The 21,975-nt window shown below is 39.9% G+C and overlaps 1 protein-coding gene across 15 annotated transcripts in view; it reads left to right on the top strand.

The window, feature by feature from the left end:
• LOC107221776 (pleckstrin homology domain-containing family G member 5) overlaps positions 1–21,975 on the top strand; it is a 164,319-nt gene that overhangs the window by 132,497 nt on the left and 9,847 nt on the right. For all 15 annotated transcript variants that reach the window (XR_006904012.1, XR_006904015.1, XR_006904013.1 and 12 more), the window contains 3 exons: positions 4,053–4,153; positions 14,502–14,641; positions 19,237–19,313. Coding sequence is in view for 1 of the 15 variants with exons in the window: in XM_046738167.1 (XP_046594123.1) it covers positions 4,053–4,153; positions 14,502–14,641; positions 19,237–19,313 (318 nt within the window). In the remaining 14 variants the exon portion in view is untranslated. The remainder of the gene's footprint in view (positions 1–4,052; positions 4,154–14,501; positions 14,642–19,236; positions 19,314–21,975) is intronic.

Genomic DNA, 21,975 nt, shown 5'->3' with positions numbered 1-21,975 from the left:
CAGTTACATCGAGCCTAGCAAATCAACAGTCAAGATACGTCGGGAAGAAAAAAATCACGTCACTTACACCGGGACGAGGTGTTTGAGGGAGGAGTCGTCTAGTATCTCAACGAGATTGAGCAATTTGTCGGAGTCGATCGGTGGTGCGTGAAAGTTTTCATCGATAAACTCGAGAGTAAACAGTTCGAGTAGGCTGTCGAGATGTGGACGAATTCGTGAAGCTCGCGAGACGAGAAAAAATGAGTTCCAGCTGGAATTCGAAAATTGGTAAAAGCAGCGCTGCTACAGCCGTTGACCATCCATCAACTCACCTTGAGATTTAACATTTCCTTCGCGAATGCCATCGTCTTCTTGGTGCCTCTGACCTTGATGTTGGTAGCAGTTCGCAAAGTTTCGTCAAACCGTACAGCGGCTGCACTGTGTATTAGCACGTTCATGGTTTGGAGCTTGTGGTTCCCTTTACTCCGACGACAAACCCAAACCGACAATTCCCATGTCACCCGCGATCAACCTAACTTTACGAGCACATCCTCTGGCTTCTCTCTCTCTCTTCATTCCGTCGAATTTCTGGAACGAAAGCCACGATGCGATGCCAATTTCTCTTCAACACATTCTTTACTCAATGTTCAAGGATCTCTTCTGAAGGTGTATTTGTTTGTTTACGGAATTTCAATTCAACTCTTTACATTCGTGGCGCGATTGAAATAATTTGAGATCAAAAGTACTTGAGGATAACTTGACCGAGTCCTTGAAGAAGAGTTCCTTAAATGTGTCTTCAGGGTTTTTTTCGTTCTTTCCTCGCAGGAGAAGAAACAAGGTGTTTACTTCACAACATGACCAATAAATTGGGTGTTTAATCTTTAATGTCGCTTCGTCTTAACAAAGAGTTTTCAAATATTTGTATCAATCGAGTTAAGTAATTTCTGACAGTTGAAAACATATAGTTGACAGAAAACGAAAATCATAACTTATGACGAACGTACTGCCATTTATTTATTGGAAATGATTAAACAAAATTCAAATAATTTTCCTCAAGCCTTGGCCAAATAATGGCGCGACTTGTGTTACCTTGTCAATATGTATCCGGCTTCGTGAAAGGTTAGTGGATTCTGTTAACTTCTGATCCTCTTATTCCAGCGGTGGACGCTCGGTGAAAACATGATTCGACGCCAATGATCACATCATTGACAATTTGAGTTGTATCAATGTGAAAACATAAAACAAATAGAAGTAAAATAAGCTGAACGATAAATGTAAAGAGAACCATTCAACTGATTCGCGTGCAACATTTATAATATCACCACAGCTGTATCAGATCGTTATGCTTATAAAATTAGCGTGAATAAACGAATGTTCACAGAATTTTTAATATCTGATTTCAATAACCGTATCGCGTATTTATACAACCAGAAACCCAGAATTTGTAATTCAATTCAGAAGATTCGAATCGTTGTGTGCATTTATTAATACTTTACGTAATTATTCGGCGATATTTTATGGTGAAAAATGTGCAAGAATATACAAGAATAATTTTTATAGTAAATTAAAATTATTTCAACGAACTACTTCAACTCCAACCACGTTATATCACATTTACATGGTACAATAACATAATGTTTAAATTTCTAGGATGGTGGCCCATCAGTAAAACCATTGGGTGAATCTTTATAGTTACTGGACGGCATTTGTCTTGGCTTCTTCGACTTTTACAGTTTATGAAACCAAATGCACTTGATTTGAGAGTGTCTGCAGATATATATTCTTTTATTTTATTATTATTTTATTATTAATTACCAGGGGTTTCTCAATTTCTCATCCAATCCCTAAATTAGACAGGAAAATCGATAGGGTTAATCTTCTCTGGTAATTATCCTTTCTTTGTTTTCACGATGCGGATACAAAGGCGAAGGAAATTCACTTTGAGAAAGAAGTCGTCGTCTCCTTTCACGAACCAAGACACATCATCGAAAAACATTCGCTAATGATCGAGGTGACATTACGAAGCTTCCGGGCAAAAATGTCTTTGTGACGACGCAAATCATTATGATATATAAACAGTTTGAACTTCTTTTCCATGTAAATTTTGTATATTTGTTAATTTTATCAGCAGAAGAGAAATACCAGATACATTAAGCGATTCGGATACTCGACAAGAAGTTTGAGATCCACGGGCGATATTTGCCCAAATTATTATTTTCAGAGTTTGAAAAACTAGCGATGATGAAAATTTTCCACCTCAAAACCTGTGATGACAAGCAAATTTTAAATCGTGCGGTTGAAAATCTAATAAACCGTATATTTGCGAGCCACCCGTGTGGAAAATCAATGGTTTTGTCAAGCCTCGTACAATTTCGACGAAGCCCGAAATTTGGCCGCGCTTATTTCGCCTCGCATCTGTGAAACAGGCTGTGCCGCATTCATGGTGAAATATGAACCTATTACGCGCATTTCCCATTCCACCTCGTCTCGTGGGCGCACCTCGACCTACTGCGAAACGGTTTGTCCATTTTTCGTGAGAACGAACCGTGTCTATATACACGTTGATGAATGTGTACACGTATGCCAGAGCAATAGATATTCTCACCCCCGATTTTATACACACCCTTGTATACAATTGTCCAAGAGAGAGAGATTAGATGACAAATCATTTATTAATGTCGTAGCCCAATTGGGCCAAAGGACGAATGAAAAAATGCAGACAGTGATAGGGGAGATTATGTTAAGCAGAAAACAATAGAACAGGAACGTAAAGTAGTGAAATAGCAGCAACGAATGAGCATGAATCTTAACGTGACAATAACAATGAGTAAAGAAATGATACAAAAAGTAAATGATACAGTGAGAAATAATAATGTGAATAAATAGATGAATATTCGTATAGTGAATAAATGAAACAGTGGTCAGGAAAAAAAGAGAATGAGTTAATGATCGAATTTTGAGTAAAAAGAAAAAGTAAAGTAACAAACAAAGAGAGAGTGAGAGTGAGAGAGCGATGAAAGTGGTTTCACGAATTTACACGGTCTATTTACTAACGTCAGCCAGAAATATATGCTCACATGTGTATCTCATTTTGTTTGTTAGCCAAAGGTGCAGCGTTTTAAGGGCTACACTCTTATTTCACGAGGTTGAAGTTGGTAACGTTATCGTAACAAAAAATTGGGAACAAAAGATCACTGTTATCTTATTTTTACAATGATTTTTAAGGAACTTGAGATTGCAAAATATGAGTATGTTTTGTTTTATTACTATTTGCTGAATTTCAATCTCGTGTTCCAAAATCTGGAAATAACAGTTTGCTTCGGTATGAATCGTTAGGTACGAGAACGTTACTAACTTCAACACGATCTTATTTTTCATTTATTTCTTCCTCTGCTCTTTCCTCGATTTTTTACAGCTCTTGCTCTACAATAATTTTGCATTTCTGATCGTATTCTCATTCATTCGATATTGAGATTCAAAGATACGATGCAGACGATAAGACGTGTTGTAAAAACAATTTCTATGTACTGTAACACTAACAATGTTTTTCAGACGATATAGCAATGATATCGATTTTGAAGTTGTTGAAAAATTCGAGCCATGTCGATTGACACGAATTTCATTCGAAGCGTTTTTTCACTATAAAAAAACCATTGAACCACGCGCAATCAAATGAAGAAAATTTAGTTATTAACAAATTTAAAATGGCCACATTATTGTTCTCTTCTTTGAATTCCAGCGTCACGTTTTTTTCTTCAATTTCTATAAACTAGGCTTGTTTAACTAGTTCGTCATAATAAACGATCCATAAAAATTCAACAAGCGGCCTGACTTAAGAATTAATTATTAACAACTGAAACTCGTTCGTATAATCTTACCCACTGGACTGTGTTTCCATTCGTGTTCTTATGGGGATGATTGTCATTGTCGTTTGATGGGTTTGGATCGGGATTAATTCCACACACTCTTTGCAGTCCGTACACTTTTCAACTTCGTTTCTCATTCTTTTAGAGTAAAAATCGTTAGTTACGAGGCGGAAATAAAGATGAAAACTAACAAGGTCTACGTTGCAGGTATCGAGCAGCGAGTACTTCAGCGTGTGCTTTGAGGCCGGAGACGAAACGACGTTGGATCGAGAGGAATTCCTGCCCGCCACGAAGGGAACAACTTTGGCGTGAGTAGAATTCAACTAAGCTTAACTATGTGGCCATAATTCGTTTGAAAGTCAATTTTCCGCCCCATTTTTTTCTTTTCTTTTTTCGGCATACAGTATATACATATATTAGAGTGTTTCAAAAAAAGAGAACATTTTTCTTTTCTTCCAAACAGTTTCAAAAGTTCCATTTGGGTATTAAAAATGGGCCAGTTAAAATTTAAACTCTTAATATTAACATTAATAAGTTGCACATCGCACTTTTATCTTTTCCACAAGAATAACACGGGAAAAATGGTTCTTGCCTCTTCTGATTTTTATAACTAGCTAACGATGCGTCGTAAAGAAAGTTCGCAGATATATTTTCGTAGGGAATTGAACGCTCTTGAAAAGAGGTCTCTTATTAATTTCTGACAAATTCACTCGTTCAAAAAGTTACTTAAAGTCCTTAAATAACTTTTGAACAAGTCAATTTATCAGAAAATAATAACAGGCCTTTTTCGAAGAGCGTTCCACAATTCTCTACAAAAATAGGTCTCTGAATTTTCTTTGCAACGCATCGTTAGCTATTTTTAAAAATCAGAATTAGCAAAAACCATTTTTCCCATGTTACTCTTTTGGCAAATAGAAAATTGCGAAGCGCAATCTCTTAATCTTAATATCAAGACTTCAGATTTTAACAGTCGTATTTTTAATCTCTAAATGGAACGTTAAACCTGCCTGAAAAAAAAAAATTCTTTTGAAATACCCCAACATATATATATATATATATATAAGCAAGCCGGAAGATTTCACTTTAACATCACGAATAAAAAAATGTCGGTCATCCCATATCGCTGAAGGGAAACAAAGGGGATGTATGTATAATATATATATATATATATATATATATGTACCCTAATGAACGGAGGGTGGAGTCACGCTTTTTGTCCCACCTTACTCTCTTATTACCTTAGTTCATCCCTCGAAAGAAAGTATCATTTACTCTGGCATGGTGTACTGCACCTATCGTTGGCCTAAAAAGTTGGGGGGGGGGGGGGGGGGGGCGGGGGCGAAAGAAAAACGACACGTGAAACAATGGTAAGTTATTCTTCCGGGTCCACGCCTCGCGTGAGCTTATTCTTTAATAAATTTCACCCACTCCCATTCGCAGATAAAACATCGCACGTTATATACCTAGTCATAATAAAGATCGAATCGCGGTCGGACCTTTCACAAAGCGAAAATTTTGAGAGGAGCAAAAACCGTTTGCAAAATCTGCCGCAAGGTTATTTGCGCGAATGATTACGTCGCACGTGACTAATTGTGAGACGGAGTAAAAAAATTTGAAAAAATGGATTGATCTGTGATCGGAACGTTAATAAAAATTTGGTGCTTTTCATTCGATTTTAATGTTTTCGAGGTTATTTTGTTCGTCGTGGAGATATGCGTATCGTATATTCATAGATCGCCTTCTTCTTCTTTGATGGAGCTTTTCATTCGGACGATAGGATCGATTCGTTCGTATAGCCACTAACAGTTTTTCCCTTCTCGTCTCTCTGCTTTTTCTTCCCTCTCTATCTTTCCCTCTTTCTTTCCTTTTCTGCAGCTTTTTCATGCCGTCCTTTGACGCACCCCTGCATTCGTACCCTTCGGCTTCGTCGATTCGAGGAATACGCGATCGGCTTTCTCATTCTGCAAGCTTAATTCTCTCCTCCCCGAGATCGTTTGATACCATTTTACCCCTCCGGCTATGCAAACACATACATACGTTCAAGGTGTGTACACAGATGGAAAGCGGATGCTGGTCTACTTCCAAATGTTGATGGACTCGGGGCGTTTCTTTTGCAAACTGCACATACGTTGCGATACTGGAGTCAAAGTCATCGTTGGTTTGTGGTGTTTTCATACGATGAACTCTATTAGAATGTTCCTTTATACGGTCATTATCGAATTTATGTTATGAAACGAATAAGAAAGAATATAGCCAAAAATCCACGATCCAATCTCGACTCTAAATTCTGTCCCTTCAGAGCTTTCAAATTTTTCCGTTTGAATAGTATAGAATTTTTTTATACCTCGAGTTCTTTTTTTCTCCTCATCGATGTGACGAGTCAAAAAATGTGAAACCTAGCAAATTTCAACCCTATAAAAGTCGAAAATAGTCAATAAAATTTTTTAAAATTTCATGGAAAAAGAATTAATCGTGACGTAAGAAAAAACTTATGGTTCTCGAATGAACTGAATTACCATATTAAGGTTCACCCTAATACTTATACCTTTATAATTATTGGAACGTTTCTCAAGACTTAAAATAAAATTGAACCATCCAGGCATGATTCACTCTATGATTCATGCGTCTATCTCAGCTTACGCAGATTCTCTAAAATCGTGATCTTCGGATTCAGCGAACAACGAGGAAAATTTAAGAAATTTCCAACTCGTTTTGCAGACTCTATAAACAATATGCCGTCGTAAACTTTTACCCGTTTCATATTCTCTGTACAACGTGATGCTTCATTACGTACATTAAGTCCCTTCCAGTTCTCCTTGTCAATTTTACAGTACGCGTCAATCTTTTCCTCAGCGACTTTATCGACGTTATTTTTATTCCTATCGCGTTATTGTTTTTTATTCCCTCTTTGTTTCCGCACAAGACGATACGGTTGTCAATTTTTCATAGTCAAGTAACAGTTCGACAAGAATTTGAAAATGGTTCCAATCCCTCCAAACCCGTTTCCAATTTTACTTTGGAAAGTTGAGAAAGCGCAGGCTTCATTCCGAGACTCGGAAACCTCCCTTCATGCATGCGGTTGAGTCCTGTTAAAAGCCCAAGTCATCCTCGCGGGAAAACCACGGGACCAAAGAAACCCCCGGGGTTTTTATTCGGCGCGGTTCGCTTCGACTGCACGGCACGAATACAGTGTGCAGTGGAGAAGAATGGTGAAAAAACCGCGGCCCCTTTGGCGTTGTGAAAAGGGTTCATCTGGCAGGAGTGCTCAGCGCACGTACGACGGAGGAAATACCGGAAAGAATGAAACGAGCCGGAGAGACGAAAGACGAACGGAGGACATTATGCTCGAGCATTGTGGGCGCCCTGCAGGCTTGCAGATAGCGGCATGCCCTGGCTTTATATTTTTACACTTCAACCCAGTTTACACCCACTCATCTTATACCGCAAACGCGATAAAACCACCCTCGGAAAATACCAAATGCATAGGTGTGTGTTACAAGGTGTCTCGTAAATCCCGCGTACCTAGGAAGTTGGTCCGTTATAGCGGTGTTCTGCATCAAGATTAACGAGGATAGTTACTATTAACGAAACTGTATTACACCGAGAGGGATAATAAACGAAACTCGGCAGACTGAGCGAACGAATGCGCATGCGCGAAATAGTTTGACCCTATTGGTCGTTGGGATCGAGCAAGGCAGGGGAACCAACTTTGGTTAGGTTGGGGCATGAAATGTCAAAATCTCCCGCATCAAATGGTGGATTGAAATTTATATGTTGATACGTTTACTCGTAGCAGTCGTTGCAGTCACCGGTCGGTTGACGGTAAAAGTTTGCCCAAGTTTTCTCAAATCGCTACATTAATTACGTGAGGTACCAACTTTTTAACCTGAAAAATTTACCACACCTACATAACCTGTTTACTTGAACACATTTGGGGTATAGATTTTTTCCTCATTTACGATTTCTTCGAAATTTGAAAATTTTAATTCGTTTTAGTTCGTTGATTGCGAATATTAACTCGAAATATGAGATTTCAAAATGGTGGATGCAATTTAGCAGTCTAAGATTCAAACAATCATACTCGATTTTGATAAAATTTGGTAGATGAAGGTCCAGAGCGCTGATTAGGCGCTTGAACTCGCTATTCAGCGATTCAAAACAGCGAATCCAACAAGTTAGCCGCTCTGACTTTATCAATTTTATCTTCACATTCGTAATTATCAATTTCAGAAATCTCCGATAATGAAGTTTTATCCAGGTTCAAAAACTTTTTCTACATTTTAGTCCGTCATACTGGTTGCGTCGCTTCGAATTTTCAAATTTCTAATTCAAATTCGTAATGAATGAGCTCAAAAACACCCAATTTTCTAATATCGAGTCTGCCGGGGGTTAGGAAAAATTATCCCCTAAATGGTTTATAAAGTAGAAAGCTTCGTCGCATCCGCAACTTGGTCAATGTACGCGATAGAGAAAGTTCACTTATACTTTGCTGCCCTCATTTTTCATCCACAACATTACTATGCGTATAAAGGACTTGTTGTCCCTAAATTACGGGACACCCTCTACAGGCGTGTGTAGAGCTTTATTATACCCCAAGAAGATTGGCCTGCTTGACGCGAAATATGCCGGCGGAGATGAGGTTAAGCAGTTCGGAATTACTGAAAAAGGAGGAAAAATTAGAAGATAAAAGACGGAATGAGAGCCGAAGGACTCTTTCCCAATTGCCGTTTGAGTGGTGAATGATACGATTTTGCGGAAAATACGCCTCGCCGAGAAAAATTGCAGACATTCTTCTCACGCGGGGTTGACTTTCTCAAGCCCCGCCATTCGTGAGCGGTTGAAGGTGTGAGTGCCAATAATTGGACTAATGATAACAAACTTTATGAGCATATATATATGACCTATCGACCAGCTTCTTTAATTGTATAATTCGTTTACGACCTCAACTTTCAAACTTTTCCGAGTTAATCTATGAAAACTTGACTCTCTTTACGTTTCGGAGGTGGGTACAGTCTAGTGGAATAATTAGGCAAATTAGAGAACGATAAAATCAAAGTTCACGAAGTGAATCTCTAGATAATTGAGCTGGATTTTATTAAAAGAATCTTTTCTTAATCAAGGATTCTCAATATAAAAGAATGTCAAAAAACGCATATTTACATGAAGAATTGCATTATTGTTCATCTGTTTTAATGTCAAGATCGCTCATCATTTGTCCGATTTCGATCAAGGATTATTTTTACGTAAGTACGAACCTTACAAGTCGCCCGACTGTATTTTTAGTCAATATTTTAGTTCATCGCAAAAACTTTGTGTGCAAAATCACTACAGGTCAGTGTGATTATCAAACTTATGCTTTATTGGAAGACAAATAATGCTTTACGAAATTCAATTTAAGTGATCTGTAGAGAATCTAATTACGAACAAAATGAGCTGTAATACCTCAAAATCCAAAAAACAACGTGACTTTGGAATAAAAGAAATAGAATAATAATTTAACGATTTAAAAATAAAAATTATTACTAAATAGCTGCATTTTAAGATGCGATTTTTAATTTCTCCTTCTTATGCATATTAACGATGAGAACAGATTCTTCCAATGACATTAATATCAATTGATTGAGAGTCTTATTTTTAAACTTTAATTCTATCGCTTTCTAATTTGCCAAACTCTTCTCATGTACCACCTTAATCGGTTTCTTCATAACTGAACGTACCGTTTCTACGTTAAATTGTGACCCAGGAAATAAGGTCAAGTTTGAAATTCATTTCTACGTATAATAATAATGGAATATTACGTGTAAAAAGCTGTAATATCATCGCGGAAAAAACATCAAGAATGTTGTTTGATTAATTTCTTAAGATGTTTTATTCGCAGTACGAAAAAATTGGCACCCCTCCCGCAGATCCGCAAAATCGATTTTTGGCAATGCCGCGGCGGAAAATTCGGCTTCAGTTGTAAGATTGGTGGTTTGCTGGTGCCGCCTTTGGAAAGGTGTCGCAATTACCGCGATTACCGTTTTCCATTGTCGGAGGGAAAACGGTTATACGTGGCTTTTGTTTGTAAAAGAGCGATGTTAGCTTTGTTCCACGGCCACTGCCGAGATTTTCGAACGCGAAAGCTGGTACTTCGTGTCGACGGAAGGGGATTTTTTTTCCCCCCACAGGGATTGAACGCTATCGACGTTCCTGTCAGGGAACATTCTCCGAGACGGACGCATTTTTCGAACCGAAACGAAATCTCAGCAAATATAAGCCGGCTTGATTTATTACGCGCTGGCTAATGCGGAAGAACGATTCGATAAGCGAACCCAGCCGTATTTCCACCCAAGAGAAAATTGCGTACAATATATACAGAGTGAATTCCTAACCACTGCATCCTCTGTCGTCTGCTAAAATTTAAGGCGCACGCGCTAAAATCCGAGCGCAGCTGTTTGCCAGGCTGACCAACGGTCTCTAACCTCAAAAATTTTACAGTTCTCGGTGACATTTGTGCTCAACTCGCATCTGTCAAAATTTTTGAGGTTAGAAACAGTTGGTCAACCTGACAAACATAACATTTTAGCAGACGACGAAAGATGCTGTCGTTAGAAATTCACTCTGTATATGCGTGCAACGAAACGAATGCTTCTACAATTTCTGAGCATATCAAACAGCATCGATCCGCCTAATTCAATCCCGTAGTTCTCGGCTAATTTTTCCCCAAAATCTAGAAACATTTTCTCACAAGAAAATGTCACTTATTTTGCGATAATACCTGAGATATCTGCATCGAACATTAATATTATACCAATGGCGATTATCGTCGAGACGAATTTTTTGTCCGCACGGTGAATAATTTCACGACGAAATGAAGATTTCAATTTACATTTCTGCATTTACAGTTATTTATTCATTAACTTAGCCTACACTTTACGGCTAATTTCTTCCTTCATCTCTAATTACTTACGCTGTTTTGATATTCATTTTATCCCACCATCGTTCTGCATAAATCATATCTGTTATTCTTGTATATAATATGTACAACGCGCAGATGCAATAACACCAATCATTCAATAATACAGAGAATGTCAGTATAATAATAACTGTGAACACAAGCAATTAGGTTTTCACCTTTCTTTATAAAAAAAAAAAAAAAAACAACACCGTAATTGTTATACTTACCGAAATAAAAAAAAATATCGCCGTTGACATGATTGACGTAGTTGAATTATACTCGTTAGAAAACTATGACAAAGTATCTAACTATGTACCGGATTGTTCACTTTCCGAAACTTTTTCAATAACGTGGTTTGGCACGCATGTACGAATATCGATAAATTAAATAGCGCGGCTCACGAGTTTGGCGCGCTTTGTTGTTCAGCCCCGAAACACGTTCCCAGCTTATCGCCCACAAAAAATGTGATCAATTTTTGGTCACCAATTTTAACGAGCAGGGCCGGTGAGTTATGGCGTCGTTACGGCATAATGACGATAACGCAGTGTCAATACACCCCAACAAAGAATATTGCGATTACGCCAGTATTGGATAACACGAGCAGGGTAGAGGCTCGGTAATATATTTGGGAACCATTCGACATGGTTCGTCGAACCCTTTATAGGTGGGCATAACATATTGACTATACGTACATATACCTAATAGAAACTTGATGAGGGGAAACTCGATCCCGGTGACAATAATATTATATTAACCATATAGACGTATAATTCACGAGTGTAAACGATCGTTAAACGCGTTTATGGATTGTGCAGTTAGAGACTCTTTTACACAGAGCTTTGCGATTGATCGATTAGTCCTATAACACTTCGATAAATTGGTGTTTTAATCTATTGTTTTTTCGATTACTCGATTAGTTTGATATGCGATTGGTAAAATATCGCGGGAAAATCGGATTTGAGAGTCGAAAAATTCTGATTCCTCGAAATTACGACCCTACAAGCTTCTAACGCCACAATCGCAAGTGTGGTTAAACGTATAAGTCCCTTAATCTTCCGGCTAACTTGTTTTCGGCCCGAAACAAAATGCGACTTCTATTCTATACGAATTACGTAACAGCGTATCCCGTTTTCTCACGTCTCGTCAGCTGCATCACCAGTCATTGTCACATAATTCGTATAGAAGTGAACTCGCATTTTGTTTCAGACCGAAAACAAGTTAGACGGAAGCTTAAGGCTCTTATGCAATTTACTGTACATGTTGCAAATCAGGGAAAGACTGACCGTCGATTTAACTTGTTCTTCGTGAATTAATAAAATACGGATACAATTTCGTGCAAGACTAATCGAACCCTTATTAAAATGGTGGGGTTGATTTTAGCGATGGCCACTGATAAGAATAATCGATGCATCGATTAATCGAGTCCAAAAAGATAATCTAACACGACGAGTCAATTAATCGTGTTTGAAAAATAATCGATTATTCTCGATTAATCGGGGAAAAAGTAATAGATTTAATTGAAAATTGAAAATCGATTATTTTTTATCTTTCCTAGTTGATTTTAAACGACTGGCGCCAGTCTGCGGTGTAAAGAAGCTAAAAAAGCTCAAAGACGCCACGTGACTATACAATTTCATACCGCAAATTTGACCTCCGCTTAATTCGCCACCCACGTTTATACATATATGAATATGTACGTATGTATATACTCGGTATATCGGGGAAGCAAAGCTCGAGGTGATAACGCCTGTTTGTATATTTGCGCAAACATTATACGAGTTTGCGTATTTGCCGACGGGAAAATTTCACCTGCGGGCAAGAATTTTTGCGCTAATTTGCGGCGTCGAGGGTGAATGTTCGGGGCAAAATCTCTGCCACTGAACTGTTGTTCGTCACAATTATCTCATTTTAAGCACGCTTTTGACAATTATGTATCATTTATGTTCTTCTATTTATCCGATTTGTCAGACAGATGCTTTTCATCTGAATTTTTGCTCTGCTAAATTTTTTTAATAATTATCGGCCGGGAAATTGACTGTGAATAATTAAAAAAAAGAAAAGAAAAATGAAATCTCAAGTGACATGGCAGATTCCTGCCTTTTCCCAAAAAAACAACGAAAATACGAAGTGAAAAGGCAGATTCCTTCCTTTTCGCGAAAAAACAACTAAAATATAAAGTGAAAAGGCAGATTCCTTCCTTCCCGAAAACCTTCGCGAAACTGAGACATAACGCGTGCAGTTTTATCGCCGTACTCCCTTGGGGGCGTAATTCAATCGAGGGTAATATACACAATTGATTAGCCATTCGGTTGATTCGCGGATGTAATTTCCCGACAATTGCATTGCCCGTTTGTTCTTGCCGGCTGGGAATTGGGCGGTTCCTACATTTATTTCGTCCCGGGGCAAGGCCTGTTTTACCGTTAGCGTAGCTCGTTAATCGGCGACAGAAAGCCGCCCCAAAATTAGAGTTATAATACTAATACAAGGCAGGAAGACGGTTTCACGTACCTACCGAGTGACACTTGAGGCCGATTGTAAACTGCAATTGATCACTGCCATTGTGTTCCGGAGAAGCGAAACGGCCCACGAAAGCCAGGAACGTATAATGAATTATAATCGCGAGCTCGACCAGCGAATAATCATCGTAGAACCATTTGTAATAATTATGAAATTTCAACAACGGGATGTATTATAATGAATTAGCGAGGAGGCAGCATATTTAACGTTAATTGCGAACCACCCCCGTGTGTATTTCACCATCAACGACTCGCTGCAGTGGGAGTTGGGAATTGTTACGGCATTCCGGGATCTCGACCACTCATTTTCACAAGAATTCAACCAGGTCGTCCTTAAGTCTAACTAAATTCTAACTAATTCGACCCGAAATACCACAAACATGCTTACATAGTAACCGTGCGATTCATTTGATCGATGGCTGTTTATACGCTGAAATTGAATTTAGACGTGGTCTCATTAATTCGGACAATCCAATTAAGTATAATCAATTTTTACCACTCCTACAAAGTTTATTCCAACTCGAAACCGAGGAAGCCTAATTGACATACCGCGAGGAATTATAAGTTAGTTATTCTCTTGTTCGTGCGGTTAATTTGTTAACTCATATATTTCTCTCCAACAATAACCGGGCAAGAATATCGTCGTTGGCAAACAATTTTACCATTACTTGATTATAGTATATACTTGGAATAGAATTATTAAAATTTTACTTTTTTTTCCAGCCGTGCTGTCGAATTAACATGATTAGAATTTTCCGTGACACGTGAAACGCGTTGCATCTATAATAAGGGAACTGGGCGAGCAATTACGAAGAGCTCTTTGTCCGGTGACAGGAGTGTGAGAAACCCGTCCCTGAACGGTTGGAGCCCAAGAATATTGCGTCAGGACCGCAAACAGCCGTTCAATTTAATTAATTCCGGCAATTGGTTTCGCCTCGCAGCGCGCGTGTCGATGTCGCCATATCTTGTCGCAATGTCTCGGGAATTTTTGGCCGCCGAAACACGTATTGAAGATGCAATGTAAATTGAAATCCAAGCCCAGAGTAGGTATAACTAAGACCTCGCGGACTCTAAATCCCCGAGCAACTCGTCCGCCTCAACGCCCCCGTAAATTTCTTTTCCTCTTTCCTTCCTTTGATTCGACTCGAGGTGCCGAATTATATCACTCTTAATAAGCTCCCTTTGTTCTCTGACTAATTTCAGGGAGGCTCTGAGCGGGGCCTGTGAACGTCGAGGCATTGACTTGGGGCGCGTCGACGTTTTCTTGGACTCCCTCAACACTCCTCTGCCAGTTCTTACCACCGAGAGTTCCTGCATGGGTGGAAGGCATCTTCGCATCACCGGTAAGTCTCCGAATTACAGTCAATATTCGTCGCTTAGACCATCAGGAGATGTCCTTCTCTGTCACTTCTAGATCCCATGAACCCCGGTTCACTGATCCTTAATTCCTTTCTTCCCAATGAGTTCCAGTCCTCAGCTCAAATCTCACAATTCACATTATACAATATATACAATAAGACTGGATGATCATTTATCTCTTGTCCTGAAATAAGTTGTTGTAACTCATGTCCGAGTCTAAGATTAGCCTTCATATTCGTAATACAACTTCCGAAACATATCGCATGGATGGGTTTAACTCCGTGAATTATCGACGATTTCAAATTCACAATGCAGCAGATGATAAAGCGCTAACTTGCCGTTTCAAAGGCACAATTTACGGATCGAGAATCCAATCGGCAATGAACGACCTCCCTTGCAGTTCAGGGTATGAGTAACACAACGATCGCAGAATTTCTCTGAAAGTCTTTGACACGTTGAAGGATAACCAAAAGCGTTCAAGACCAATTTGAATCGGGAGGAAGTTGGTCAGTTTAATAGTCATTTCCCTTCCGGGAAATTTTAAATAAGAAACAGTCCTCTGTCAACACAAGATGTAATGACTTCGCGTATCACTCGATACTCCAGTCCGACAGGCAGCCGAGTGTAAACGAGCTGATCGTCCGCAGAGATTTGCATTAGTAATGATTAGACCCACCTCAGTATTCACGTCAAGGGACAAAGGGACGATCGAAGGATGCTGCGATGGGACACCGGATATGGAGGTGGGCTGGACGAAAACCATCCGTATAATGAAATTGCCAACGCTTGTGCGATACACAAGCTAACATCGCGGATTCTGCTGAGAAGGAAGGGATCCATCCTCGCTTGACAAGCATCCGGATTTGATGTCGTCCTGCGCTAGCGGTTTATCCGGAATGAAAACTCTGGCTCATCGTGTTTCTCTGCATTAGTCATGTTTCACCCTCCACCTGATATCGGCTTACCCTCGCAGCGAGCCGCTGATGGCCAGGGAGTTAAGTAGATTTTGATGAATTTCATGCAGCCCAGGCCCGCCCTCGTGACTGGACATTTCAGCGACCAATGTAGAGATGTCTATCATCCTCCATTCCCCCAATCCTTGACCCGTTTCGCCATCGTTCCGATTCCCTTCGTTTTTCTCGTCGGAATTAAAGCTCGGGCTTTAGCTCGAGTGATAATTGCCCTTGTGGAACGAGCTGGTATTTTTAATCTTTCCAGATGTTATTGCCGTCATTTTTACTCTACGCCTCCCTAGAGAAATTATTCTGAATTTCCGTATTATTGTAACCATCGAAATTCAAATCATTTCTCATTGTCGTCTGAGAGGAGGAAATTACCGACAACTCAAAGAAGCCTCTCGATCACTTTGCACGATAATTCATCAAGTGCTTGCGGAGATTTCATTCAACCTCCAAATTCAGGCTCACGATCTATCATCAGTTAGATCTTGTCATTTCGAAGGTACGGAACCTTTTATTGTTGATCGACTCATAAATGCCAGGAAACGCTTTGAACACTGGTTCAAATGAAATTATACTAAATCGTGATGAATTGATCGGTCTCTTTAGTACGTGGATCTAGTCCATCCTTTACCGTGATTGAATCCTCGGATGTCAGAGTTTTGTTGCTTAATTTCAGTATTAACTTCGTTGAGAATGACACAAACGGTTCTGAAGTACCTTATACACAAGAAAATGAAGCCACAGTTTTATGACACTTGGAAGGGTTGCGTGTCTCGCGGTAATATTTTAACAATATTGAAACAGTCTTCTGGAGCATAATCAGGTGGTGGTCGGAATTTGTCAAACGTCGCTTCTCACAGGTTGAGGTTGAACGTTAATTCCGCAGGCTTTTCAAGTTTGATGTCTCTATAAATATTCTGGATTAATGGTTTTGAGGTCGCCGTACGGCGGCGAGAGATTTTTTTTTTATTCTGCAAAAATGCTTAATCAGCAGCGACAAAAGGAACGAGTGTAAAATAATTGTTGAACATTCTCGTCTGTCCATGCTTACGCGAATAAAGTAACCCCGAGGATATTTTTCACCACCGTGACATTTTAAACGAATTTCTCGTTTCGGGGTAATTGGACATTACCGTTTTTCCTCTGCAGTTCCTACAGCCAGTCACGATTCGTTCTAATTCCCGTGTAATTATTTCGCGTAAACAGAATTTTTCCTAAACTGCACTTTCATCTCGTCTAATAAACTCGTGTAATTCAATACTGTCGTCCAATTTCGAATTTTTAAATCAAATTAGCACAGCGGGCAAATTGCCTGGAAAAAATGACAGGAATTCGTTTCAAAGAGAGATTTTATACGTCGCTTATAATTCTTAGAACGGAAAGACGTCGATTAATCATGCTAAAACACACCCGCTATGTTCGAGATTATTCAATTAACTCGCATCTTCGCTGTGAAATAAAATTTCGCGGCGGTAAACCGAAAAATTGATTGCAATGTCCTGCGTCATGTCATCCGTCAGACAGCCCGGGATAACCTTTAGCCGTTTCGGCGTAAGATGAGAATTAATATTCTTCAGCCGCGGGAGTTTCGCTAATCTCGTGATGAATCGCGTAACACAATACCGCAAAAATTAATAATCAACTTTAACGTCTGATTAACTTGCTCAGCGTCGCTCAGTTCTCTATTGTCTCACGTTTCGCGTATTAGGTATACCTGATTACAAACTAGTCCCGAGAATCGAGCTGCTCGAGCTGCGCAAGCAAGTATTAACTTACAGCTTTCAAATTTCGCTCGAAAGCGTGACTCACACTCTGGAAACACTCGAAATCTCGTCGACAACGCGCTTATTATTATATTAGTACAATGTTTACTGTGTGCTTGAGAAGATAAAAGCTCTCCCCGGTTGTTATACTTGTTAAAACCTTGTCACGCACCGTCTGATTACGCTTTCAAACCGTTTCAGTTACATACATTCCTGACAAATACGCTCGGCTTTGAACTTGCGTACGCACGAGTAAAACGATCACATACCCTTATGCTTTATCTACATCAGCTGTGTGATTGATAAGCCCTAGAAGTTGACAAGCCTTTATAAACTCTCTGCATATTACGAACTTATTAATATGCTGAGAGTCTTTTGTGAAACTTTTTGCCTTCAAATTTTAAATACGTGAGGGTATCTGCTGTATCTTTGGTTTTCTATCTTCTGGCGTTGAGGGAGTTCTGTGTGTTTCACAAAAAATTCCTGATGGTAATTATACTAAGCCGGTGCTGTATACAGATTCCCATACCGGCATTTATCGACACTTAGCCAAGAAACAAACCTTTTTCGGAATTTTTCGACGGTGAGGAATATTCCCACTCTGGTTAGCTTGAATTGTAGAAAAAGGTTCGTGTCTTGGCTAAAATGTCGGTAAATATCAGTATGGATATCCTTATCCGAAACCGGCCTTGCATACCTACTCCCGATATATTACATGTTCGCAATTATAATTGATAGCTGGAATATTTCGTTGACATTGAATGTCAAGCATGGCAGTTTGGGTAGCTTGAAAAATACAGGCTTGACGTTGAAAAATGAAACTCACTCGTCGCCAGTTCCAAGTTCGAAATATACAGATACTGGGAAAACGGATCGAGCCCGTCAAATCCAACTGACGCTGGCGCATATTTCGTTCAACAAATTATAGCCACTTGCCTACCTGCAGCCTATAATCACGAGGCTTAATTGTCGGTCACCCGGGGAGCGAAATACCGTGCTAAGTTCTTATCACGAAATAAGTATAATAATATGGGAAAACGAAGAATGCAGAAGCATATGATGATAAATCGACGGACTCGTGGTAATGGCCCGACCTATTGGTCTCTTTCCGTTCGGAGAATAACGAATCGTTTCCGGTCCAACCTTTGGTGTGTTTTATTTCCGCATATGCGGTTCCGGCTTTTATAATTACTCCTGCGGAATCGCGGTAATATAACCTTATAATGCGACAGAGGCTCGACCCTCGTTAAGGCAATTATGGTTATTGCCGCGGTTTCCGCGTGGGCGCAGCCCGTGTGGTTATAGAAAATTTTGCTGACTTTTTAATTTCGGTTCGTTACCGACCGAGCTGCCGCTGCTGTCTAGCTAATGAATAATGAACGTGGTGAGAAAAACGCTGAATTCATCGCGATTCGACTCGTCTGCTTGTACAGGAATTCAGTAGGTCTCAATGTCCGAAATCCAGGAATAGATTATTACAACCCCTAGCTGTATTTCAATTGTCATGTTTTTCGAACTGGACAAGCCTCAGGGACTGTCCGAGGGACGAGATAAAATCACAAAATGCACGACAAAATGGCGTCAATCGATAGGAAAATTGCGGACTATTCGCGTGTTCCGCTATCACTGAACGAGGGTATAACCTACTACACCTTTTATACGTATACGGAATGAAAAATGGAGGCTTATTTTTAGTTCGGTTCGCATTGGAATCTACATCGCCGATGTTAGTAACCCTATCCTTCATTCCTGCGGACGGAGAGTGACACAGAGAAAGAAGGAGCGAGGGGGAAATCGATCATCCATCCACACAGAAAAAGCGGTTATTACCGTCTGGGACTTTATTTGTTTCAGCCAGAGACGATAGAACGAGCACGAGACCGGCGACTCAAAAGAGCAATCAGAACGTGTCATTACGCAAGGCGAGTGGGGTGAGTACACACATTGTTACTATACGTACTATACGCAGATCGACTCACAACGCCGTTTAATAACCGTCACGGTAATTCTCACCCTCCGCGATGTGATATCGAGGGTCAGACATCGTCAAGACACCCCGTTCAAACACGAGTGCACTCAAAGTCGTGATGAAGAGTGTTTCGAAGAAGGCCAAGTCGATAACCTGCAAGCGTACTCTTACAATTTTTTTCCATTCCATACCGAGACCCCGTTTCCAGTTATCTGTAATTCGCCTCTTGAACACTGAACCAAAGTTCCGGAGCGGCTGCCTTATGTCCCAAATATCCATCGGCCAACGATTCAAATTTCTCAAGCATAAAGAATGCATTTTCCATAGATAGATACAGCGACCTTTATTCGAGACAACCTATTGCAAAAACATTATTACCTGAATCGAGCTGGGTGATGAAGTAATCAAAGGTCGACAGAGCTTTTTAGTTTTCCCCTACGTTTGTTGGTAACACAATTTTTTCCCCAGCGCGCTCTCGAGATAGGAAAGCAAAAAAAGTTTCCATTGCTTGTTGTTATTGTAATCAATGCTACCACTCTTACTAGTCAATTTCCTTATTAACATTTCTTTTTTTTTTGCTGTTGCGGTAACAGAATGTCATAACTTTTGAAATGAGAAAGTGAAAGGGGAAACTTGTGTCATGCCGCCGGATAGATAAGTCCGTACCTCGCATTCTTCATTGAAAAAGAATTGGAAAGAACGGGAGATAACAACCCTGTTCTATGATCAATAATCTGAAACCAAACAGACGAACTTGCGTGTATCGAGTATGTTTGAAACATATTTCTGTTTGCACAAATTCGCGTGTGTATCTATGCTCATACGGTGAAAATACGACGGTTGATTCGGGCCAGAATACGTTCAAATACACGTGGACCGATTTTTGCGCTTTACGATTAGACTTGTTTGACTTCGTGAATTTTACTTTTTTCCTTTTTTTTTGGGGGAGGGGGAGTCTTGTGCGATCTATGCGCTACTGTATCAAACCGTGTTTGAAGTACGAAAAGTAAACATTCCTGTCATACTGAATAACCGATGTAGGATCAACAAATATTCGTTCATGCACTTACGTCTTTCGTTAAATCAACTGATATTTGCACTATCGTTTACTAAATATTCAGCTCGCTTATCGTACTCAGCCTACGATTTACTCAGGCCAGGCCATAAATTACCTGTAAGGGTACCTGAGGAAAAAATTTGATCTAGCCGTTGCTATAGGGTATTCCGTTATCGTGTCTAGTCTTTCGTCTCTCATTCTCGTCCGTATGAGCTCCTGTAATTTTTTCATTTATCGAACTTCCTTTTCAGGAACTCGATTAATTGGCTGTTCAAAACACTCAACATCATTCCTGCATTATAGTTGAAATTTTCTTCAGTCAAATGGTATCGGTCTGAAATTCGTACCCAAGACGACTTTTGGCAGGTGGCTTTTATTCGCTAGTCACGATTTTGACAGAGAGAATCGGTGTGAATAGCTGAGCGCGACCCAAAGTCGCCTCCGCATGGTCAGCCTTTTAATCACGTTTCGCTTTCTGCGGGGTGGCTTGTGTGCTCAGATTTCGATCTGCGATCTAGCCTGCGTCGCGACGTCCCAGAATCCCTTCTGATGCTTACGCAGCGATTCCTTCTCTCCCATCCCAATGACGCACTCTAACTGATACGTTCCGTCACCCCCTAAAACGTGAGCTTTTGCACGCAAGATGCGAGGGCCGCCTGTAAGGGTGGTTGGGTAATACATTAGTTCCAGTGCCGTTGAATTTTCGACGAGCTGCCGACCTCGTGGATCAATCGTCAATAACGCCATGAATCGATTTTTCTAAATCATTACCGAACGGGTTCGGCAGTTTCCTGTTGGCATGTTCCCTGTATCGAATCCAGCTCACGAACTCGTTACCGCGGTGCCATTCAATAACATCCCTATTACTTGGCGTTCGATACTTGGAAGGAAAAATCATTATCAAGTTAGACCACAACTAGTAGACGTCAGGCTGTTCACGAGCTTATTTGAATAGACAATTTTCTCGCTTCGAAGTTTATAAGTCTGATGGGATTGAAAGTTATTCTGCATAACGAAAGGCTGCCATGTGTGGAGAGTATGTGAGGTATAATTTTTGTGGAAGCTGGAACGGTGAGACAAGCTTGCCTCTTTAAAACCCAAACTCACTTCAAAGTTGAATTACGTAACAGGTTTACCGGCTTCCTACGTTGGCGATGCTTATTCTCGAAAACGGCGGTGGAGTTTTAAACGAGTAATAAAAAGTAGCTGAAACTCTAGTGTTCGTATATAGCTGTTCTCTTCGCGAACGGGAACGGTGAAAATAAAATATGTAATATCTCACGTGCGCACGGAGTATAAGGCATACAAAGCCCCTCAAATCCCTCCTTTATAAATATTTCGCTTCCCTTCGAGGGGAGTGAGGAAAGCGCTATTCCAGAACAGAATTATACGCTATTCTCAAGCGTTATCGCGTCTACAACCTCGTTTCTTATGGGGCATAAACCGATGATGGAGAAAATCCTCAGTTTATATTATATAACTCGCTGTTGATAGAAGAAAGATAATACACACGAGCAAATTCAATCTGTTGCGTCATCGGATTATTTCCATATATTTATTACGTACA

Source organism: Neodiprion lecontei, chromosome 4, assembly GCF_021901455.1.
Source record: "Neodiprion lecontei isolate iyNeoLeco1 chromosome 4, iyNeoLeco1.1, whole genome shotgun sequence".
NCBI classification, from domain to species: Eukaryota; Metazoa; Arthropoda; class Insecta; order Hymenoptera; family Diprionidae; genus Neodiprion; species Neodiprion lecontei.
Note: the sequence above shows the minus strand (reverse complement) of the source record. Positions and strands in the feature narration are given on the sequence as shown.